At 38.3% G+C, this 15,385-nt stretch overlaps 1 protein-coding gene across 1 annotated transcript in view; it reads right to left on the bottom strand.

The window, feature by feature from the left end:
* MYO3B (myosin IIIB) overlaps positions 1–15,385 on the bottom strand; it is a 239,097-nt gene that overhangs the window by 183,732 nt on the left and 39,980 nt on the right. The window contains exon 13 of the mRNA XM_047722020.1: positions 2,637–2,716. Within this exon, the coding sequence (XP_047577976.1) occupies positions 2,637–2,716 (80 nt within the window). The remainder of the gene's footprint in view (positions 1–2,636; positions 2,717–15,385) is intronic.

Raw genomic sequence — 15,385 nt, 5'->3', positions numbered from 1 at the left:
TTGAACAACATGATGCTCTGCCTTCCTGTTTTAGCTCTCATGCTATAAGCAAGTATCCTTTTCTGGGTTATTGAAGTGCCAAATGTTCTGCATTTTTGTGCTTTTGGCCAATGATTTCACTGTATAAAATAGCCCCCAAGGGGCCCCTGGGTGGCTTAGTGGGTTAAAGCCTCTGCTTTCGGCTCAGGTCACGATCGCAGGGTCCTGGGATCGAGTGCCGCATCGGGCTCTGCTCAGCAGGGAGCCTGCTTCCCTTCCTCTCTCTGCCTGCCCCTCTGCCTACTTGTAATCTCTCTCTGTCAAATAAATAAATAAAATCTTTAAAAATAAAATAAAATAGCCCCCAGGCATGGTGCTGGAGTACTGTCTTGTGTTTCTAAGTGCAAGAAGGCTATTAAATACCTCTTGGAGAACATATGTGCATTAGATAAGCTTCATTCAGGCATGAGTTATAGTACTGTTGGCCTTTATTCAATGACACAAATACTGTAATTAAAATATTATTTTCAGGGCTCCTGGGTGGCTTAGTAGGTTAAGCATCCAACTCTTGGTTTCGGCTTAAGTCATGATCTCAGGACCCTGCATCAGGCTCCATGCTCAGTGGGGAATCTGCTTGAGATTTTCTCCCTATCCTTCAGTCCCCACCCCACTTGCATTTGCTCTTACTCTAGTTCTCTCTCGTGCTCTCTAAAATAAAGAAACAAATCTTTTAAAAAATAAAATATTATTTTATATAAAAAATACTACATATAATTATCTGCAAGAAATGTATATTAAATAATGTGCTTCCAAATAGAAACACACATGAAACAAGATTATGTACTAATTGGTTGACAACAATGTTGTGAACAAAGGCTTTTGGGAACCTAACCACATAAATCCCCTAAGAGCAGTGCTTCAGTATTGGCTGATTCAGTGTTCATAGCAACTTTATAGAACATAATTTCATGAAGAATAAGAATCAACTGTATTTCCAAATTTTACATGTAATAATATCAAGAGGCTCTTAGAACTAATGAAACTCTGATGTAAATCTCTCCTAGGGGTCCATATAACCCACGTTATATAGTCTTAATATCTTGCTACAAACTCATAAGACTGAAAAAGTAATACATGTGTTTATAATAGCAACGTGGGTATAAAAATTATTGTTAACAAAAATGATCTGAGTCCCTATTATGTATAAGTAAGTTTTTCATTCCAAAGAAAGTTAAATATCAATATCTATGTCTGTATCGATTTTGAGACTATTCAACAGTATTCTGTGTGGCTGAAGTTGTTATTTTTTATTAAATAATTTAATGTTCAATGTAAATAAAAATATATGAAAATTCAGAAATGTGATCTACTTATTTTATTACTCCATCACCTTTTAGATAATTGGGTGTTGGTGTTAGTATATACAATGAACATTAACCAGCCAATCCTTGAGATCCTTGTGAAACATTGGCTGGAAAAATGTAATAGTTAAAAATATTTTACAGTGGGGGGCACCCGGGAGTCAGTGACTCAAGCCTCCGCCTTTGGCTCAGGTCATGATCTCAGGGTCTTGAGATCGAGCCCCGCATCAGGCTCCCTACAGGGAGCCTGCTTCCCCCTCTCTCTCTGCCTGCCTCTCTGCTTACTTGTGATCTCTGTCAAATAAATAAAATCTTTCAAAAAAAATTTTACAGTGGGACATTTATTAACCCTTCTAACATTCCCTTTGCACAGACAAGTTCACTCCTTATTTTTCAGAAAGCAAAGCATAATGACAGGAAATGGTTTGGTTTCTTTCCTCCCTGCTGATTCTATTTGGTCCCTGTTATACTCCTCTGTAGGTTGGTGACAGCCTCAAAGAAGAGCACTTCATCTCTTCCTAGACAGACTTTACTTTCAAGTGTCATTGTTCTGTATCTTAAGTGGTCTTTCTGAGAATCACATGAAGGGGTCCAGAATATGCCATGGTGGCATAGGTATTATTTTGAGTTGAACATTTGAGAATCAACAGTTGCAAGAAAAGGCTTTTTCTGAACTCCCCTTATCTGGCTAAAAATAGGGCCTCTCAAAATCATCCAACTGCCATAAATCTCCTCCCTGGCAGTTTCACAACCTGCCATGGAAGACTGACTCCTATCACCAGAGATGAGAAATGAGCACTGGGATTTCCAAGAAATTGCCTAAACAGATACTGTCATAAAACTATCATATCTCCCATCTATTCTCCTAAGGGCCCATTTGTTTTTCCCAAAAGTCATTTGTTCTCTCACAAGTGCCCCTCCCCCATTCAACCCCTATTAAGAGGGTAGATAAGCCTCAAATTCTAACTACCCCTTTAAGTAAATTTTTTGAGTTCCTGTGTGTATATATGATTAAAATTTGTTTTTTCTTCTCTTATTCTTTCAGGTTGAGTTTAATTCAGTCCCCAAAGAACTAAAGTTAAAATGGTAGAGAAGACATTTTCTTCTATAACACAGGATTTTAAAGATCCCATGCTGTTGTTTCAAATTTCCTAACCTCTGATTTACTAAATGCCTTCCATCTCTTAACCAGACTTCCCGTGGGCCAGAGAAACTAAAGTCGCCTACTCTAGGATTATCCCCAAGACAGGAACACCCCAGGGTCCACATTATTTTGAGTCCAAACCTGCTACTCACCTTGGTTCTCCCAGCACTGAAACGTGGAGGCAAAGATCTTGAGGCTGCTGTTATCCTGGCTCTTGTCTGGGCCAAGTTACCTGAGCAAGAAAGACAAAAAAGCTAAAGTGAAGGAAAAATTAAGGAACAGAATTATGAGTAATTTTTTCCCTTGTAGTTTTATTAATTTTCCAAATGATCTGCTCTGAATATGAAAAATTTGGAAGAATTTGAATTTTGAAACTTTAATGATATAAATTATAAACAAATTATAATAATTTACAAATTATAATTTATAATAGAAATTGTATTTATATTAGTCTCGTAAGCAAAAAATAAATAATAAAAAACTCCCCAATTCACTCAATAAACTAGCAATAGAAGGAAATTGCCACAACATAAAAAGGACATATGTGAAAAGCTGACAGCTAACATATTCAACAGTGAAAGATCAAAAGCATTTTCCTCTAAGATCAGGAACAGGACAAGAATGCTCATTTTCACCACTTCTATTCAACTAGCACTCAAGTTCAAGCAATCAGGCAAGAAAAAGAAATAAAAGACATCCAAATTATAAAGAAAGAAGTAAAATGATCTCTGTTCATAGGTGGCATGATTTTATATACAGAAAACCTAAAGATCCTACCAAAAATCCTGTTAGAACTAATAAATCAATTCAGCAATCTTATATTGTAAGATATAAAATCAGCATAAAAAATCCAGTTGTATTTCTACGCACTAACAATGAAAATTTGAAAAGAAAATTAAGAAAATCCTATTTACAATGCCATCAAAAAGAATAAAATATTTAGAAATAAACTTAACCAAGGAGGCAAAGACTTGTACTCTGAAAACATTCCTGGAAGAAATTAAAGAAGACACACAAATAAATGGAAAGACACCTTGTTCTTGGGGAAGGAAAGAATCTTTTTCCACTACTCATCTTATGTTACTCATCTTATGTTAATTTCCTAGGGCAAATTAGACTGACAGAAGACAGACTAACAAGAGAAAAATAAACAGAGGTTTCTTAATGCGTGTATCACACATACACACAGGAGTATTTGGTGATAAATAAGTCAAGAGGTAGTAAGAATTGGGCTCACACAGTATCTTAACAAAATAACAATAAATTTCTAGGTAAGTGACCAAAGATCTTTGAGTTTTTAGGGGCAATAAATTATGGGAAAGTAAATATATGAGGAAGCTAATGGAAGGTAAGGGCAAGTTAGTAAAGTTTTGTTATACAGATTCCTCTGGTGCTGTCTCTGGGCTGATAAAGGTCTAGAATTGTCTCTGGTGATTAACTTCTGTCTTTCTTGGTAGAGAGGAGTGGGGGGATAGCTCTACAAATTTATGTCTTGCTTTTATGTAAACAGGGAAGGCAGGGAGCTTTTCTTATATTTATATCTTCTCAATTACCTTCAGCTCAAATAATCTTTATGCCAAGGTGGCACATTTTTTTGTGGCGTATTTTATGTGTTCATGGATTAAAAGATCTAATATTGTTAAAATGTCCATGATACCCCCAAAAATCTATAGATTTAATGTAATCCCCATCAAAATCTTAATGGCATTTTCACAGAAACATTAATAAAACCCTAAAATTCATCTTCTAGAACCACAAAAGATCCAAAACTCCAAATGATCTTGAGAAGGAAAAGAAAAGCTGAAAGCTTCATGTTTCCTGATTTCAAAATATATTATAAAGTAACAGTAGTCAAAACAGAATGGTACTGGCATAAAGAAAAACATGCAGGACAATGGAACAGAATAAAGAGCCCAGAAATAAATCTATGTATATATGGTCAAATCGTCTTTAAGGTGGATATCAAGATTATACAATGGGGAAAGGGTGGTCTCTTCAACAAATTGTGTTTGGAAAACTCGATATCCAAGTGCAAAAAAAAAAAAAAGAAACTGGACGCCTATCTTACACAAAATTCAATTCCTCCTGGATTAAAGACTTAAATGTAAGACCTGAAGCTATAAAACTCCTACGGCAGGGGGGGGGGGGCGGGGAGAAACAGGGGGAAATCTTCATAACACTGACCTTAGCAATGATTTCTTGGATAGGATATCAAAAGCACAGGCAATAAAAGCAAAAATAGACATGCGGGTTTACACCAAATCAAAAGCTTCTGCACAGGAAAGGAAACAATCAACAGAGGGAAAAGGCAACCTACAGACCAAATATTTCCAGACCATATAAGGGGTTAATTTCCCAGATCTATAAGGAACTCCTACAACTCAACAGCAAAAGATAAAATAACATAACCTGATTTTAAAATGGGCACAGGAGGGGTACCTGGGTGGCTCTGTTGTTTAAGCATCTAACTCTTGATTTCAGCTCAGATCATGATCTCTGGGCTGTAGGATTGAGCCCCACATTGGGGATCCACACTCAGTGGGGAGTCTGCCTGGGATTCTCTTTCTCCCTCTGCCCCTCCCCCTGTGTGTGTGTGCATGCACGCTCTCTCTACAAAATAAATAAATGAATCTTTAAAAAAAATATAAAAGGGATAACAAAGTAAAAATGGCAAAGGACTTGACTAGGCATTTCTCCAAAGAGGACATAAAAATAGCCAACAGCTATATAAAAGATGCCCAGCATATCCAAGAATCAGGGAAATGCATATCAAAACCACAATGAGATATCACTTTATACTATTAGAATGGTCATTGTATAAAACAGGAACAGTAACAAGAGAAAAATAACAAGTATTGGCAAAGATATGGAGAAACTAGAAGCTTGGTGCACTCATTGCTAGTAAGAATATAAAGTAGTGCAGCCAATATGGAAAATAGTGTGGAGGTTCTTAAAAAATTAAAAATAGAATACCATGTAATCCAATAAGCCCACTTCTGGGTATTTATCCAAAACAACTGGAAAAAGAATCATGAAGAGGTATGTGCCTCCCATGTTCACTGCAGCATTGTTTACAACAGCCAAGCTGTGAAAACAAATTAAAAATTCACCAAAGAATGAGTGAATACAAAAAAATGTGGTAGATGTGTACAATGGAATATTATTCAGCCTTATAAAAGAAGGATGTCTTGCCATTTGAGACAACACAGATGAACCTGGGACATTATGCTAAGTGAAATAAGTCAGTCACAGACAAATACTGCATGATTCCTCTTATATGATGTATCTAAAACAGATAAGCTCATAAAAACAGAGAGTAGAATGTTGGTTGCCAGGGCTTGCAAGGGCAAGGAAATGGGGGATTTTTTGTTCAGTGGATAGAGTTTCAGTAATGCAAGATGAAAAAGTTCTAGAGATCGGCTTTCCAACAATGTGCACATAGTGAATGATACTGTACTATATACTTAAAAATGTGTTAGGAGGGCAGGTCTCATGTTATGTGTTTTTATCACAATAGAAAAAAATTTTCAAACTAGGGTACTGTTAAGTCTTTGAAAGAGATGGGTAAGCAAGAAAAAAGATGCTGGGAGTTTTCCCAAAAAGGAAATTGGGCAATTGAGAACCCCACTGTAAAAGTTTAAGATCACAGACACTGATCAGCAGATCTGGAAGAATGGGCCCCCTGGCACACAGGGAGAAGGCCTGCCATGCAGTAAACCAGAGGACACAGAGAGCATGGGCATCAGCCACTGAGTTTTGGGGATTGATGGGTTTTTGCATTTGCCTGGGGTGTGAACACATTAGCTAATATCTCAGTGCCCTGGTTTCCTTATCTATAACATGAAGACAGTATTACCTCATTCTGACAGCTGTTATGGGCATTCCATGAGGGTAATTCACGATAAGCACTGTCAATGCAGAGCTTGTTCAAGGTAAGTGCTCACTTCATGTTAGCCAGCACTGATTATTATTAATATTATTATTATCATTATTTGCTGTGAATAGTCCATCCACACAGGTCTCAAAACAGAGAGTAGAAGGCAAGAGAATACCAAGGAATCTTACTAATTTGCTACTATGAGAACTGGTCAGTCTAAAAACTAATGCTAGATAAGAAAAAAATGATAAGGCAAACTCTACTTTGAACCTCCATGTCTTGGCCACTCTGATTCCCAATGTTTTTTTTTTTTAACCTTTAATGGATCTCAGTGGCCTGTCCAGACGCTCTTCTCCCCTCACCACCCACCTACTATTAATCTCCTCTCCTATCCCCAGCCTCCCAAACTCAGTGCTTGAAGATTTGTTTGCTTCTTTACTGACGATGTCATTTGATTCTGTAGCAAAATAAAAAGTTGTCAATGAAAGGAAATGCTGCAATTTGTGCCTATGCAAGACACTTGAGATCTCAAAGTTTTTAGCAAGTCTAGCACAAAGATGTCCAAATGTTTTCTCTGGCGATATCTTCAGAGGCTAAACTGTGATTAATAGCCCAGAAAGAACCCTTTGAAGCAGGATTGGTGACATCAAAGTCATAATCCAGGGGTGGCAGGAGCTTTATAATGAGTGGGAAGCATTTTAACACATTTCAAAGGATTTACAGCGTGAATAAACAATAGACCTCGGCAGATGCACTGCACACACCTTGCAGAAACATAACCTATAAGAAGTTCCCATTTTAATTTAAATGTAAATACAGTGTTCACATTTGTTTCAAAGCATCCTCCCAGCTTCAGCCCTCTACAGCCTCTTTGGCTAAGGATGCCTCACTGCCCCCAGAGCCCCCGAAACTGTGACTACTGACGTGTGTTGGGAAGAGAAAATGGAAATCAGAGCCATCTAAAGGAATTTATATCCTATGTGGGAACTGGGTTAAGAAAGAATCTGAAATGGAGCTTACAATGATCTCACACAATCTCTCTGTTTCCAACTTAAAGAGAAAGAGACAAGTGGTCTGAAGACGGAGCTGGAACTTTTAAACGATGGCAATTTCCTGCCTGCTTCAGAGGATTTCATCTCTTGGAAAGTACCCAGGACCCATGATTTCATCTTCAGTTGCTTCTTAAAAATTGTCCAAAATGATGGCTGCTGTTTAAATAATCATGCACAGAATTCAGCTTCCCTCTGCTGCCCTCTCTGGGTTTACAGAATTTGTTGCAGGGTTCCCGTGGTAACTGCTAGTGGGCATTTGGAAAATTTTCCTGCTTAAATTTTCCCTAAAACAAGGAATAGGCTCATAAGCCAATAAATTACTGCAAAGCAATGCTGAAATGTAAAGTTTCATGCCAAATTGCTACTAAGAAAGAAGCTGCATATGAAAAAAATCAGTCAGTTCATCTATTACCAGAGCAAGTTATCTGAGTCGATCTGAGAACTGAAACCATTGATCCAAAAGTCTGTCTGGATACTGAGAACCTAAGCCACACCATACTGTCTACAGGAAAACGACTCTCCATTGGCATGGGTTTCTTTTTCCAGTATTCAAAACAGGAACTCCCTGCAAGATCTTAGACCATCAACTCTTCAATGGAAAATATCAACAGCGATTTACCCCTTACGATTCTTTGAATCCCTGGGCTCAAAAATCCTCACCTTGCTCTTCCCATCAATTGCAGACTTTTGTTTTGTGATCCTTACCCAACCCTAATCAAGCCCCCTCACTTTGAAAGACCCACCTTAAAAAAAGAATGTTCTGGGGTGCCTGGGTGGCTCAGTGGGTTAAACCTCTGCCTTGGGCTAAGGTCATGATCTCAGGGTCCTGGGATCAAGCCCCGCATCAGGCTCTCTGCTCAGCAGGGAGCCTGCTCCACTCCCCCCCCCCCCCACCGTCTGCCTCTCTGCCTACTTGTGATCTCTGTCAAATAAATAAATAAAATCTAAAAAAAAAAAAGGATGTTCTGACCCTGCTTTTCCTTCTCCAGGACACTGCCAAAACTTTGAGAGGTGGTGGTCTCTGTTACTGTGGTAAGTAATGAAGTCCACTTTGTCTCATCAACAGGTTGTGTGGGTGATGTTTACAAAGCCAGTGTGAGACAGACCAGGGCTGGTGTGATGCCTGCTGTGCTCACAGTGTTCTAATTCCGGCCATAACACCGCCGCTCGTAAAAATGCACGGAGTCAAATTCAGTAGTTGTATAAAACACACCATAGTATTTTGTATGCAAAAAAGCTTGTTTTTATATACCTACCTATCCTAAAAATAATAAGGATTTGTTTTAGATTTGATACACTGAGATAACTTAAAACAGCTAACAGCTACAAAAAATATGAAACAGTTGGAGAAGGCCAAAAGAAAAAGTGTGTGGTTAGATTTTGTTCTGCAAGTTTTTAACTTTCTCCCCTGGCATTCATCTATGGCTTTGAGAGTGAATATCAATAAATGGGCAGGGGGGAGGTGGGAGTGTTCCCAGCCCACTTAATCTCTCAAGCAAAGAACATTGATAATATATCAAATGGGCTGTAGTTTTGTGGAGGGAAGGCAACAAGAGTAAGTAAAACACCAGCCTGTCCTCTCAGCTCTTTTATAGAAGAAAGATACACAACATAACAAATTCACTCTCTTTTCTGAGTGCACAACCTTTAACATGCACATGGGTAATTCAAAGCCCAAAGAAACCCCTCTCTCATTCCTGTATTGACTTTTAATTGGCAGTTGTCTGGCATCTTAGGAAGTTCTGCATAATTAACACCTCTGGACTATCTGCTTAGAAGGAAGCCAAACCAATATTTTTGCTGCTTTTTAAAGAATTATTTTTATTAACATATAATGTATTATTTGCCCCAGGGGTACAGGTCTGTGAATCATCAGGCTTACACACTTCAGAGCACTCACCATAGCAGACACCCTCCCCAATGTCTATCACCCAACCACCCTCTCCACATTCCCCCCACCCTCAGTAACCCTCAGTTTGTTTTGTGAGATGGCTTTTTTTTCTTTTTCATTTAGAATGTGAACTATAGCTTTAAAGATTGGTGACTCAGTGATTTCAAAATTGTAGAGCTGAGGAAAAATAACAACTCCTTCTTTCCTAGTTTAAGCTTTAAAACTCATGAACAGGGTATCAGCCCACCAAACAACTGTACTGGATCATCAGAATTCAAGGAAGCAACAGGCTTCCGTTTCCTAACTTGGTCAATAGCGGAGCAGAGGCCCTCTGTTTTCTGCATTTTATCGCCACATTGGCAGAAGCAGTCAGTTCAGTCCATCCTCATGACAAGAATCTCCCCACTAGTAGAGCCATGTAAAGAAAAAAAAAAAAAAAAAAAAAAAAAAGCTCAGGGTGCCTGGGTGGCTCAGTTGGTTAAGTGCCTGCCTTTGGCTCAGGTCATGATCCCAGGGTCCTGGGATGGAGCCCTGCATCAGTCTCCCTCCTCAGTGGGAAGCCTGCTTCTCCCTCTCCCACTCCCCCTGCTTGTGTTCCCTCTCTCTCTGTGTCTCTCTCTCTCTCTGTCAAATAAATAAATAAATAAAGTCTTTAAAAAGAAGAAAAAGCTCTTCATATTTCCTGTCTTCTCCATGTTTTCTGATGCAGTTTGCTTGTAAATGATATGACATGTGTTCGCAAAAGTACTAGAGCCTAGACTGTTGATATCTATCAAAGAAGACCTGATCCATCCAGGAAAAAAAAATGAAATTCACATACACCTCTCTGCCAGAACCCACTCATCGCTGACATGTGACATTTATTCCAGCCTCAGAGCAACATCCCTATGCAGAACAGGTTTGAGTCCAACCAGTGCTGGTCCTGGACAAACTATAATTTAGGCAAAGGATGTATTCAAGTTGCACACATTCCTATTGACACCCTCATTTCCACTTCTGGAGGCGCACATGGCTTTAAGGCTGTATCTCCTCCCTACTCCAGCAGCTAGTTCCCCTACTTCCTTGTCTCACTCCTGAACTTGATCAGGAAGTATAGACTTCCTCCATCAAACCTCATGTTCCAAATCTTCAGGTTACTATTCTCCTCTGACAACTAATGCAGATCTCATTTGTTCATGGATAGAGAATGGTATTACTTCACTCAGGTGAGATGTTTGCAGGATATGGGAAGCCTTCTTAGGAACAAAACATTCTCAGAATGATTCTGTTGATGGAAATGTTAGGGACCTATAGACTATCCAGCATCTGGGCAAGAGGGTAGTTTGGAAGTAAAGGCACTTTCAGTTAATGGTGCTCAAGTTACTCGTGCTTTGAAATAAAACAGTAAGGGCCCTCCGTCGTTCATCCAAAGATAAACAGAACACAGTTCTTCGTCTCAAGGAGAGGCTAGCCCAGAGAAGCTGCTGGGGGGAAGGGAAAAGACAGACGTATAAATAATTCATTGCAATTTGAGTGGAAAGTGTTACAATAAACCTGAATGAAGTGACATGAGAGGATAGAAGACTAAGTTTTCTTGTGAGAATGAGAAAAAAAGCTGAAGAGTAGGCAATAAATGAGCTAGGTCTTGAGGATTAGCAGGAGTTTGACAGAAAAGGGATAGGATTCTACCTGGAAGATGCAGATGCTTAGTGAGAAGAGAGGTCTTTAAAAATTCCAGAGACTGGAGCGTCTGGCTGGCTCAGTCAGAAGAGCATGTGACTCTTGATCTTGGGGTCATGAGTTCAAGCCCCATGTGGGGTATAGAGATTACTTAAATAAATAAAAACTAAAGATAAATAAGTTTATTAATAAAAATTACAGAGACTTTCAGAGACCCTATTCATCAAATTCCCAAGGGGCTCCTCACTTTTATATTAGACATATAATAATAGCAAAAAATATTTTTTTTTCCCTTATAAGCATAAACACAAGTTACCCGTCCCACCAATGAAAATACTATGAAGGCAATTTCTGGGGGAAGAAAACATGGAAAAGGAAAGCTCTCCTAAGGTTTCATAAGTCACTGAGACCATGGACAAAATCTTTGCTATTTTGCTCTTCCAGGCCTTCAGGTAGTCCCCAACCTTTTGTATGGCCAAAGTTGGATGGTTTGTATGTAAACCAGCAGGGGACTCATATCAGTTAGTTGATACAAGCAATAATGAGGCCAAAGTCTTGAGTAAAATCTCAGTGTGGATCCAGTAGATGCAGAGAAAAGTGACGTTCCATATCTAAGACTAGAATCCTAAGTAAAATGCCCAGGCAGGAGAGAATAAACTGATCACTGTAGATTTTAAAATCCCCTTTAGAAGTTCTGCTCAATACACCTTATCTGTTGATGATGAGTCTGTTGCATGATTTCTTTGTGTGAAGCACAATACTTGGGTTTCCTTGTGTTTTCAGTGAAGACAGAGAAAGCCAAAGAGGGCTTCAGGAAATAAGATGCTCTTAACTCCCATTGTGCAGGGTAACATCTGAGTGCTTGACACTATAAATGCTCCTTTGGTTCTCCCTCTTCAGCATGGAAGCAATGAAAAGCCTCTAGATACAGTTGAGAGTGAGAAATCCGTATTTTTATCCCAGGCATGCCATTGACTTTAGATCACTCTACTCTCTGTGACTCACTTTTATTATATGTCAAATGAGGAGTCCAAGTGTATTAGTGGCCTTCTACTTGTATGCCCTAGCATTCTGCCACAGCACCCACAAAGGAAATCCTTTGTGGCTGTGCAGCTTTTAGATCAATACCGGGCAATGTGGTGTTAAGAGGGGTAGAACCTTTTTGAGGGGGAACTACAAGAACTGCATAATGTCAGCCTGGTACCAGAAAGAGATTATGTGACATCTGTGGCCAGGATATATGAGAAAGTTACCTGGACTATAAATCAGAGAGCTGGTCAGGGCAATAAACAATATGGTTCAAAAAGCAACATCAGAGAAAATTATTTGTAAATTATAGATCTGATAAAGGGCTGTTACCCAAAATATACTAAGAATTATTAAAATTCATTAAGAAAGTAACCCAGCTGAAAAATGAACTAAATATTTTTTTCTTTAAACTTTATTATTATTATTATTTTTAAGTGATCTCTATGCCCAAGGTAGGGCTTGAACTCACCTAAATCACCTAACTTGAACTAACCCTGAGATCAAGAGTCACATGCTCTTCTGACTAAGCCAGCTAGGCACCCCAAAATGGACCAAAGATCTTAAAAAGAAGAAGAAGAAGAAGATGGCTATACCATTTTGCATCCAACTGGCAATGAATGAGCATTCCTGTTGTTCTAAATCCTTGCCAGCCTTTGATGTTATCAGTTGTTCTTGATTTTGGCTATTCTCATAGGCGTGTAGTGGTATCTCATTGTTATTCTAATTTGCGTTTTCCTTTTGACATGTGATGTGGAGCATCTTTGTGTATACTTATTTGTCATCTGTATATCTTCTATTGGTGATGTTTCTTTTTCTTTTTTTTTAAGTAGGCTCCATGTTCAGTGTGGAACTTGAACTCAAAACCCTGAGATCAAGACCTGAGCTGAAACCAAGAGTTGGACACTTAACCATCTGAGCCACCCAGGTGCCCCAGTACAGCCATTTTTGGAAGAGAGTTTAGAAGTTTCTTACAAAACTAAACATACTCTTAGCATGTGATCCAGCAGTCCCACTCCTCAATATTTACTCAAAAGGATTGAAAACTTATGTCCACACAAACTCTTGTTGCCAAAACTTGGAAGCAATCAAGATGTATTTCAGGAGGTGATCAGATAAATTAACTAAGGTACATCCAGACAACAGAATATTATTCAGTAATAAAAAGAAATGGAACTATCAAGTCATGAAAAGTCTTGGAAGAGCCTTAAATGCACATTACGAAGTGAAGTAAGCCAATCTGAAAAGGCTACATATTGTGTGATTCCAACTACATGACATTCTGGAAAAGGCAACACTATGGAGATAATAAAAAGATTAGGAGATGGGGGAAGGGATGAATAGGCAGAGCATAGAGGAATTTAATGGCAGTGAAAATAGTCTGTATGATACCATGATGATGGATACATGTTATTATACATTTGTCTAAAACCACAGAATGTACAACACCAAGTGTGAACCCTAATGTAAACTATGGACTTTGGGTAATAATGATGTGTCAATATAAGTTCGCCCATTGTAACAAAGGTATGGCTCTTGTGGAAGATACTGATAATGAAGGCAGCTATGCATGTGTGGGCGTGGGTTATATGGGAAATCTCTGTTTCTTCCCTTCAATATTACTATGAACTAAAACTGCTCTTAAAAAGTAAAGTTGTTGTTTTTTTTTTAAAAAACAAATAAACCAACATCATAATGACCAACAAGCAAATGAGTAAGAGTAGCAATTGTGGATGCAAATTATAGTAAAAAAGATCAAATAATGTTGGGCTTCCATTCAGCTCTGAAATTCTACCTACAGTTGTAAAATCTTAAAAGAATCCTGAGGTGGGGGAAATAAGAAAGAACAAGATAAAAAAGACACAACTAAAATCTGCACAATGTATTACTGTTTCTTGGCAGTTTGGTAGGCAACAGAAGGAGGAGGGAGTGGTGATGATAGCATTGCTTAGATAAATGGAGGAAGCATAAATGATATTTACCAAGACGTGGGTATATAATTTGTCAATGCTCTCTTCACAGCTGATCACCCTGAACAACAGCAATGGTTTTGATTCTGTGATCTCTTTAGTTCTTCTTCCTTTACTTTGCTATCATGGCTACAGTGATCTTGTTCAGATCCCCAATTTTTATACCACTCTTCTTAGCACATGAGAGAGGGGACAGAAGTTTAGGTTCTTCTCCCTCCCCACAATGTATTTAAGATTAAGGAATTCAATGTGCTTACCTTTAACATCTTCATAATATACAGTCTCCTAGTTAAAAAAAAAAAAATCCTGCTTCTTTTAGATTTGACATTAGGAAATGCCATTTTGAAGAACTGGGTACTGATATGAATGCAACCATCACTTACATAAATCTTTTTTCCATTGAGTCTCTGCAAGCATCCGAGGTTAACTTTCAATCTGTAGTTACCCAAGTCTGTTTTTCACATTTACCAGTTATTTTGCTTTACTCCAAAGAATGACTATTCCATATCACCCAGCTCCTTTTTTAAAGGACCTATTCTGAACATCCAGGTGCACATCTTTGAGAAAAACTACAGAATCCAGAAGATAAGGAAAGGCATACAGGGAAAGGCCACATTCTGCAGGCAACAAAACTTAAAACACACCTAAGCGGCCAGCATTACTCATATCTAAGCTACACTGCCATGTGTTTTCTGAACATCCACACTCCACATTTCTCTCTTATATGTATGATTTTTATTTTGTTGTTGTTGTTGTTACCAACTCATAAAATGACAGTGCCCAGAAAGTTCTACTGAACTGTATATGCATCATGGTGTTAAAAGATAAAATTAATCTATTTTTATTTCTTAAGTACAGGCATAGCCTTTTTGAGACCCTGGTCTTAAGATATAGCATAAAAAATAACACTTTTCTTTCAAAAACTTTGTAAATTCAAGTTTTATCCTACATACTAGAGATGCCATAATTACTGACTGTTTTTAAAAGAACAGAACCTATTAAGAATAAAGGTCAGCAAAAAAGATTCTTTCTCTGATGAAGTAACCCTACAAGCATCACAATCTGTGCTAATTCTAGAGGCTGCAGCTAGTCAGTGTACTTGTGTCTGAGTCCTTTCAAGTCAAAATAAACAATCTACCTTATGTGGGTATTTTTGTTTAGGAATGATTCCTTATAGAGATTATAAGCCCTTGGAAGCCAGACACCAAGTATTTCTATTCTCAATGAAGGTTTCAATGTTTCTAGAGAATGTCTCATCAAAAAGTATTCCTTTTGCACCTGCTAAAGATTTGCAAAGTGTCCTACACATAGTAGATGCTAAAGAAAAACTGTTTAGATGATTTCTACCCTTGCCTCCTAGAGATGGATCCTATCTACTATCTCCCGTCAAACTGCAGTATCACCGATTCTTCCTTCACTCATCCAA

Source organism: Lutra lutra, chromosome 3 (genome assembly GCF_902655055.1).
Source record: "Lutra lutra chromosome 3, mLutLut1.2, whole genome shotgun sequence".
NCBI lineage: Eukaryota > Metazoa > Chordata > Mammalia > Carnivora > Mustelidae > Lutra > Lutra lutra.
This window is presented reverse-complemented; position numbering and strand designations above follow the sequence as displayed.